Source organism: Chinchilla lanigera, unplaced genomic scaffold, assembly GCF_000276665.1.
Source record: "Chinchilla lanigera isolate Chin_1 unplaced genomic scaffold, ChiLan1.0 scaffold00098, whole genome shotgun sequence".
NCBI classification, from domain to species: domain Eukaryota; kingdom Metazoa; phylum Chordata; class Mammalia; order Rodentia; family Chinchillidae; genus Chinchilla; species Chinchilla lanigera.
In genome coordinates, this window is record NW_004955499.1 from 961,537 (window position 1) to 970,743 (window position 9,207).

The window sequence follows — 9,207 nt, forward strand, 5'->3', positions numbered from 1 at the left end:
AGGTCGGGCCGCCCAGCGCCGCTCACAGCGTGCGCAGCCCGGCCCCTTTTTATCTTCATTTCCAGCCCGGCCTGGGGTCCAGCGTGGCACCCTCCTGCCTCAGCCTCCCAGAGCGCTGGCCCCGGCGCTGTCATTTAGGTGTGCAGCGCGCGAAGCTCTTTCCGCGCGGACTTCCGGGTTCAGAGGCAGCGTAAAGTGCAGCTGGTCCGGAACGGGGTGCGGGGTGCGGGGTGCGGGGAGCCCGGCTGCCCCGGGTCCCTCCGCAGCTCCGCGGTGCACAGCCGGGTTCCCTGCAGCCCCCGGGGCCTCCGGGGTCAAAGGGCCTCGGGCCGCGGCTTCCGGACTCGACTTCCGGCCGGGCGGGCTGGGGGAGCGGGGTGGTGACCCCGAGGCGCCGGGGCGCGGCCTGTTTTCTTTGGAGACCAGGCGTCCGGCCCAGTCAGCAGGTTGCCCAGGCTGGGCTGAAAGCTGCGATCCTCCTGCCTCGGCCTCCCAGGGTGTGGGGTTCAGATACGCGACGCAGCACCCGGGCCCTCCGTGCAGTTTGCAAACCAAGGTCTTTCCCTGTGGAGTCTGGTCGCTTCCCCCGGCTCCATTCTGACAGCATCGAGCGAAGCCTCTGCAGAGCAAATCTTCCCCACCTTTCACGGGACCAACGCACGCCATAGCTCATGTTTTTGAAATTCTTAAGAGGACAGTGCTGCAGGGAAACGGGAAATTTGTAATCCCTGCGGTTGGGAGGCTGAGGCAGGAGGATCTCGAGTTTGAGGTCAGTCTAAGCTACAGCATCCTGTTAGAAATAAAAGGGGGGAAGGGAAAAAGAAAGAGAGGGCCCATCGGTCACGCAGAGCTTTCACAGCAGCACTGCTCACGCCGGGCAAATCTTAGAGGAGGCCCCTGTGTCCCGCGACAGAGGCATGGATGAAGAAAATGGTTGCACGATGTGGAGTACTATGCAGCCATGAAAAAGGGCACACCGGGGTCCCGGATAGGAAAATGGATGCACGTTGAGACCAGGGTGTTGCGGGAAATAAATCAGACGCACAAGGAGCTCCCGTATGGATGTTTCTCTTCCGTGACAAACCCGGAGTATAAATGAGGCAGAAGCAGCAGCGCCTGGAGAGTGTTCGCCTGCCGCGGACTCGGCAGCGGGGAGGAGCCGCGTGAGACCGGTCTGGCTGCCTGTCTGTCTGTCTGTCCCACAGGGACCCGGGAGACGGGGTCCGGTGCGGGCACTGTGGGGTGAGGCTGGGGAACAGCCGGGGCGCCCCAGGGGTCACCGAAGGTCACATGCCTCGGGGGAGGACGCCAGCCCCGCCTGGTTCTGAGACAGGCGGAGGGATGGACATATGGATAGGTAGACAGACAGGTAGGTGGACGGATGGGGGGATAGGTACATGGACAGATGGGGGGAGAGTGGACAGATGGGCGGACGGACGGATGGATGGGTGGAGGGACGCACAGACAGAAGAACAGATGGACGTGTGGAAGATGGATGGATGGATGGACGCATGGATGGATGGACAGACAGACGAGATAGGTGGACAGACAGACGGATGAAACACCACCTCCGGGGGCCAGCACCCCGCCCAGGCTGACCGCGCAGTGTCCCCAGCACTGTCCGGGTCCCGGAGCCCGAGCTGGCCCTGGAGCGGGTCCTGGGTGCGGGTTCCGGGGTGCAGCCGGAGCAGTTGGGGCGCAGGAGGCGGCGGGGGGTCCGTGCGGGCATCGGGGTCCCCGCTCCGAGCGTGGCGACGTCACTTGGGGTGGGGGTGGGGGCGGGGGAAGGCGAACCCCAAAGCTAACGACAGCCGCTGCCATCCCAGAGAGTCCTGGGAGCGGCCGCGGCACCCCAGGCCCTGACAAGTGAGTTCCCCCGTGTGCGCATTTGCTTATTTGCGCTTTTATTTATTTCGAGACGGGGTCTCGCTAAGTTGCCCAGACTAGACTCCTCCTTGAGACCCTCCTGCCTCAGCCTCCCGAGTGCTGGGACGACAGGCGTGCGACAGCGTGCCCGGCTCCGCGCACTTTGAAAACTTTGCCCTGCTGGAGTCTGCCTCTGTCCCCGTCCCCCAGCTCAGCGTGAGGCCGCGCCTGCCCCCGGCCGCAGGGCGGGCCCTCGGGGGAACTTGGGGTCCAGGCCGACCGAGGCCGGGAAGCACCTCGGGCCCCGCGGCCACTTCTGCCTGAGAAGAGGAAGCTGCGGACACTTGCAGCCCATGGGGGTCCCCAGCTCCGGCACGCGAGCACGCCGGGCCCAGGACGGGGTCGCCAGGCCCACGCGGACCCAGGCGCCTCGTGGACACCGAGGGTCCGGCCTTGGCTGCCGCCAGGAAGCAGGAGCTGGGGGACGCGGTGTCCACCCCGGGTGCACGATGACCCCACGTGCAGCCGAGCCCCGACCCAGGCCTGGGGTCAGGACGAGGACACAGCTCAGGGACACCGCTGCGTCCACTGCCACCGTCCCGGGCTCCCTGCAGGGCTGCCGGGCAGACCATCCTGCCTCTGCTTCCTGCTGGGGGAGTCCCGGTCACAGTGATGGCAGCACCGGGCCAGGGGGGAGCGACACTGGGAGGGCGCCACGCCCACCGTGGGGACCGGCACCCCACCCACCAGGGTCCCCAGCACACAGCCACACACCCAACCTGGGCCACTGCGCACCTAGAATCCAGCACCAGCTCGGTCGCCTGCGGTCCCTGGCCTCTGCCCCACGCATCACCACTGAGCTGTGCCAGCTACGTTGGGTCCCGGGAGCCAACACCACACAGCACCACACCCTCAGCACACAGGCACGGGGACGAGGCCCTGCCCGCCTGTCAGACCAGCACTCGGGAGGCTGAGGCAGGAGGACTGCACAAGTTCACGGCCAGCCCGGCCTACATGGTGAGACCCTGTGTCCAAACACTCACGTTGAGGGCAGCACAAGGATCACATGCTGGAGGCGGCCCCTATGCACATTAGTAAATGAATGGATTAAAAAAATATGGTGCATACACTGCGTGGAGTACTATGCAGCCACGAAGAAGGTACACTTGGGTCACGCATCGGAAAACGGGTGCGCCATGACGCCATATTGAGTGAAATAAATCAGACACCCGGGCTTCAGCCTCACACGGCTTCTCTTCTGTGAAGGAGCTGGAGTATAAGTGAAGAACAAAGTAAAAGACAGAGGACAGGAACTAGGGAAAGAGTTTGCACAGACGGGAGAGGCGCGGGGGATGGCCGGTGGGAGGGGAGGGAAAGGGCACCCACCAGAGATCACCCATGTGCAGCAGACTTGAACTCATGGCTTTCCGGCTGAGCCCCGTCCGCAGCCCTCTTTGATTTTTTTTTTCCCCCGGTACCGGGAATCGAACTCACGACCTCTGGCTTGCCAGGGAGGCGCTGTGCCGCTGAGCTAACTCCCCAGCCCTCCAGCCCTCCTTGGGAGTTTGCTTTTCATATGAGACCAGATCTTCCTGTGCTGCTAAGTTGCCCAGGCTCAGCTGGAACTTGAGACGCTCCTGCCTCAGCCTCTCAGAGTGCTGGGACTACAGGTGTGGGCCACCGTGCCGTCTCTCATTACTTTTTGGCGGGAGTTGGCATCTTCCTGGCGTAGCCTGAGGCCTGATCACTCTTTTTTTTTTTCCATACCGGGGATCGAACTCACAACCTTGTGCTTGCCAGGCAGGCACTTTGCCGCTGAGCTAAATCCCCGGCCCACCTGATCACTCTTGCCAGGGCATGCTAGACTTTCAGGAGAGATGTCACAGTCACAGGGCCAGCCCGATGTGGTGGCGCACACCCGTTGTCCCAGCTCTCAGCATGCTGAGGTGGGAGGATCTCCACAAGTTCAAGGCCAGCCCTGGCTATACAGCCAGACCGTGGCTTCCAGAGACTACAGCGAGGGCTGGTGCACCAGCAGCCACTATGTCACACAGAGGGCTGAGGACAGTTGCTGTTACCAGGAATCACGCCACAGACCAGGGCTGCAGCACGTTGTCCGTCCTCGGCGTGGGGGCCCATCTGTGGGTCTCTGTGGACAACAGCTCCCTGGGACCCTCGGCTGCGTGCGACCCCCAGCCCTAATCATTTATTTCTTGTCTTTTTGAGACAGGGTCTCACTGTGCAGTTCAGGCTGGCCTTGAGCTCACTCTGTAGCCCCGGCTGGCCTTGATCTTGCAGTGATGCTCCTGCCTCAGCCTCCTGAGTCCTGGGATGGCGGGTGTGGGCCACCACACAGGCGACCAGGCCTCGTGCCACACGGAGAGCTAGTGCATTGTCCCCAGATCTCCGAGGCCGGGCGCACGTCCTCGTCCTCGTGAAGCAATCCAGCTGAGAGCATCTCGCAGCTCGGCGCGGCCACCCGAGGGGTGCAGGCCAGCCGTGGGCGTGGGGTGCAGGGTGTGACTCACACAGGGAGCCCCGCTCTGTGGGCTGGGGCGAGTGTCAGCCAATGACACTGCCGGGGACGCATTTCCCAAGAGGAAGCTGCAGGCCGAGGCCCAGGAGAAAAGGGAAGGCCGGGCGGGGGCGGGCTGGGACCTCGGACCTGCACGTCCTGAGCTCTCAGCGCTGCAGAGCGGGCGCCCGATGCCGGGACCAGGCGGGGAGCCCCATGCCGCGCGGTGAGCAGCTGCGTCCCACCGGGCTGTGGGAGCCGTGAGTCGGGTCTGTGGGCTTCGTTGCTTCTGCTGCTGGGGCTGCTGCGCCCTGGAGCCCCGGGCAGGCCGGACCTGAGGGTGGGCAGCGGGAACGGCGGGGCGAGGGCACCCCGAGGCCCTGCGCTCTGAGGTCTGTGCACACGGAGACCTGCCTGCCTCTGCAGACGCTCCTGCGGGTCCTGACTGCTCAGCGCCACTCCCGGGGGCAGCAAGGGGCGCAGCCTGGACACCGCAGGAGCCCTAAGCCCCGGGGCCCCCAGGGTCGCCTTAGAGCTCAACTCTCCGGCCCCCCGTGAGCATCTGTGCGCCGGGCCGGGAGGACCCTGGAGAACCGGGAGAGGTGCGGGGCCGAGCTGCGCAGGCGGCTGGGCGCCCAGGTTTTCTGTCACTGCCCTAAAATGGGTGCGGCTCGGCGGGTCGCGCGGGCGTGCACCTGTGAGCTCAGCATTCTGGGAGGCTGAGGCAGGAGGATCACGGCCTGATGAACTCAGGGACTTTAGTGAAACGCCCGGCCTCAAAATCAAAGCGGCGAAAATTGAAAATTAAAATAAAGGGTTGGGGTGCAGTAGTTGAGTGTAAAGCCTCCGAAAAAAGGAGACTGGGGACGCGAGAAACGTGAAGCTTTTGCTCCAGGTCGCAGATCTCACAGCCAGTGGAACCAAGAAACCACACGCAGAAATGAACGAACAATTTGTGGTGGTCTCCTTTTATAGCAATTTAATCTCGCGATAACTAATCTGGCCGCTTGATAACCATCCAAGTCTGGCGATGACAAATTCAGTCTCGCGATAACTAATGGCTGCTCTGCGCTCGCCATAATTAAGCGGATCTCCCTGTTACTGTCCCAGCCTCGCCATAACTGGTCCAGTCTCGCGATAACTGAGCCACTCTCGTGATAACTGATACAGTCTGGGAGCCCCAACCCAACCCAGACTTGCGTGGTGATCAGTTCCCGGAGTGCGGCGGTAGCTGCCGTGGTTCCCATGCGGTCATTCAGGAAAGTTAGGGTTCTTAATCTGTTTAAATAAGTGCAAAGCCGGGCGCGGAGGCGCACGCCTGTGATCCCAGCACTGTGGGAGGCTGAGGCAGGAGGGTCTCAAGCTGAAGCCCAGCCTGGGCGACTTGGTGACCCGGGGAGGGAGTCCCTGTCTCAGAATAAGAAAAAGGCTGGGGGTGCAGCTCAGCGTGAAGGCCTGGGTGCCGGAAAATACAGAAGTGTGCGGTTTCGCTGTGTCACGCTGCACAGTAATAAGGCGCGAGGGCTTCCGCGAAGGGGAACGGGTTTGGGGAACTGCCCCCCGGGGGACCAATTTCCGGACAGTCGCTCGCCCCCGCCGCCGGCTTCTCAGGCAGCGCGCAGCTCTGCTCTGCGGGGTCGGGAGGGCCGGGGTGCTGAGCCCTCCCGGGGGCAGGCCCGCGGCCCCCTGTGCCCCGCGATTGTCCCTGGCGCAGGGCTCAGGCCTGGGCTGCAGCGGCCTCTTCGGGAGCCCACGCACCCACCACTTCCTGCCTCTTTCTGCCCGCCCTTACCTTCCTCTTTCTCTTCCTGGCGCTGCCAAAGCCGGGAGAAGATCCTGCCATGCTGGGGGCACCAGGGTGGCCCGGTGGACGGGCACTGTCACAGGTGTGCCGCTGCTGTTCGCGGACTCTCCTTCCTGCCACCGCCCCTGCTCCATCCACACGGCCTCCGTGAGCTCTCACGGATTGCCTGAGTTCCCTGGGCTGCGCTGCAACTGGGGATCCTCCTGCCTCAGCCTCCCCGGGTGCTGGGATGACAGGCGTGCGCCACCACGCCTGGTTCTTTGCAGTTTCAGCCTGTGCTGTGACTTCTGCTTTTCCTTGTTGAAAAAGACAAAAGTCAAAGAGCTGGAGTCCAGCATAAGGAAAAGCTGGGGCCGGGGGTCATCCAGGAAAAGGCTGGGACTCGGGCGGCAGGGTGCCGCGGTGCCTGGACATGGGGGTCGGCGTGCTGCCGCAGAGCGCCCCGTGCACCCGGGGAAGGCGACCCCGGAACGCCTCACAGTGGGGGCTGCAGCCGACCCAAAGACGTCCCCGCCCCGTCCCCGCGTGGTGGCCGTGGTGACGCTGGTGCGGACCCCTCCGACATGCTGACCGGCGCTGAGCTCCTGGCTGTCCGCAGCCCGCTGCGCCTCTGTCGGGTCCGGGGACCCCGTGCTGCGGCCTCTCACCCTGTGCCTCTGTCCCCAGGACCCCGGCGCGCGGGGAGCCCCCGGAGCGTCCTCCCTGCCGTGCTGCTGCTGGCCCTCTGCCTGGGCCCGGCCGTTCTGACCGAGGAGCCGACGGGTAGGTGCCCGGCGGGGTGGGGTGTCGGCGTTCTCATTAGGCTCCTGGGGGAGAGTGGCGAGGGAGGTCTCAAATTCCAAATGGTCCTCCTGCCTCAGCCTCCCGAGTGCTGGGATGACAGGCGTGCGCCACCACGCCCGGCTTGATTTAGGGCTTTTCCCCTTGCAGTGCTGCAGAGGGGCCTCACGGTCAGGGGCGTTGCCAGCGCTGGGCTCTCGCTGGGCGTGAGGGGTGCGGTGAGGTTTATCTCCAAGGACCGGGGCCCTGCATCCTGAGCCCACAGTGGTCCCTGGCTCAGTCTGCATGGGCGTGTGGGGGGTGTGAGCCGCTCTGACCGTGTGCATGTACCTCGCCATGGGACGGCGCACATCCGTGTCAGCCCGTGTGTGCCACAGTGCGTGGGTGGTGCTGTGAGCGTGGCAATGTGTGTGTCATGGGGCTGTGAGGCTTCTGAGTGTGTGTAGCTGGGCATGGTTGTGAGTGGGTGTGCACCAGGCGTGCATCTGAGCAGCAGGGCCGCGCCATCCACCGTGTGACCAAGCTCCGTGGGACGGGGCCAGAGCTCTGGGGAGGCCGAGCATGGACCCCTAAGGACGCCCCGTGCTCAATGTCGGGATAGGTCCTGGATTTCAAGACCTGGTTAGGGACGCCAGGGGGTCCCTGGTGGTTGTCCTGGTGTCCCTCAGGAGATGGGGACAGCTCTGCTTCTGAAGCCAGTGTCTGTGCTTTGCAGATCCTGATCCGGCCCTCAGGCTCAACATGACGTTCAACCCCACGTCAAGGACACTCTCTTGGAGCTGTCTGGAAAATGCCACTGACGTCAGGTGTAAAATGATTTCTGATGAAATGGAGCCCACCGAGGTAATGGTAAGGTGCGGTCCCTGCACGCAGTAAGGGTCCCACACGTGGACCTCATCCAGGACAAGGGTAACACGTTAAAGACACATGTGTGCACCCGTTTTCCTAGGACTGACTTGCATGCATCCTTTTTCATGGCTGCATAGTATTCTACCGTGTGTGAACACATTTTCTTCCTCCATGCATGTGTGGATGCGCATAGGGGCCACGTCCAAGATGTAGGTATGTGAGCTGTGCAGGTGTGAAGCCAGTGTGCATGGATCAGTGTACCAGCTCTTGCGTCCCTCCCTCCCTGTGATTCTTTCTCTCCTTCCCTCAAGGCTGAGGCAGCGTCTTCCCACAGACCTCCCTCCCTCCACTTCGCATTTTCCCCTTTGAGGGAGGGTCTCTCTAAGTCACTCAGCTGCCTCCCGTGGGATAGTACTTGCAGTACTCCTGCCTCAGCCTCCCACAGTGCTGGGATGACAGGCGTGCACCACCACCACGTCCAGCTTCCCTGATATTCCAATCAGGTCCCACCGGATCATCCACATGCTTGTCTGCCCCGCAAGTGGGGCCAAGGGGGATCCCTCCAGGGTGTGTGGAGCAGGCAAACAGGGGGAATTCACAGATAGAGGCAGGGGGGGTCACGGGTCCCGGTGAGGACACACCACAGACAGGGACAGAGCAGAGGGAGGTTGTTGATCGGCTGTGTGACTGCCACGTTCCAGATGAGGGCCACAGGCTGCAGGTGCACCTTTAACTACATGCTGCTGCACACAGGGGTGAGATTCGAGGTGCACGCCACCGTCCAGGGGGCGTCCGTCCGGGAGGAGCTGCGGTACCCCAACCCAGGTAGGCACGTGTGCTGGGATCTCCCGCACGCCTGGCCCTCAGGCGCTGGGTAAGCACCCGGCTGCTCCCCTCGCCAGGGCTCAAGGACAGCGCCGCCCGCAACCTGTCCTGCTTCATCTACGACGCGAGCTACCTGAACTGCACGTGGGCCCGCGGCCCCGCCGCGCCCCAGGACACTCAGTACTTCCTCTTCATAGCAAACACCAGGTGAGCCGGGCCGCCTCCACGGGGGCCGCAGCGGGAAAGGCGAGCGAACGCGGGTTCTTTTTCACGGGAAAACGGTGGGGCCTCGCAGGACGCACGCGCAGCAGGAGTGTCCCCTCTACACCCTGGAAGCGCAGACCCACACCGGCTGCCACCTGCGGGACCTCTCGCTCCTGGGCTTCAACAACTACGTTCTGGTGAACGGAACCAGCGCGGAGAACGCCGTCCAGTTCTCTGATTCCATTTGGAACACAAAGCAGATAGGTGAGGAGGACCGCGGTGGCACGGAAGTCATGGGGAAGTGTCAGATGTTTGAGTCTGCAGCGACGAATGGGGAAAACATCCCGGCGTGGTGGTCCACTCC

At 63.4% G+C, this 9,207-nt stretch overlaps 2 protein-coding genes across 2 annotated transcripts in view; one reads left to right on the forward strand and one right to left on the reverse strand.

The window, feature by feature from the left end:
• Nucleotides 1-2,498, reverse strand: part of LOC106146852 (collagen alpha-1(I) chain-like) — a gene marked incomplete in the record, with an annotated part of 5,396 nt that extends 2,898 nt beyond the window's left edge. Inside the window, 4 exon segments of the mRNA XM_013505553.1 lie at nt 1-94; nt 152-413; nt 1,569-1,760; nt 2,147-2,498. Of these exon segments, the coding sequence (XP_013361007.1) occupies nt 1-94; nt 152-413; nt 1,569-1,760; nt 2,147-2,498 (900 nt within the window).
• A 2,046-nt stretch (nt 2,499-4,544) lies between these two features.
• LOC102024027 (granulocyte-macrophage colony-stimulating factor receptor subunit alpha-like) overlaps nt 4,545-9,207 on the forward strand; it is a gene marked incomplete in the record, with an annotated part of 16,531 nt that continues 11,868 nt past the window's right edge. The window contains 7 exon segments of the mRNA XM_013505607.1: nt 4,545-4,650; nt 6,205-6,267; nt 6,852-6,947; nt 7,681-7,814; nt 8,516-8,639; nt 8,717-8,846; nt 8,935-9,107. Coding sequence (XP_013361061.1) covers nt 7,707-7,814; nt 8,516-8,639; nt 8,717-8,846; nt 8,935-9,107 — 535 coding nt within the window.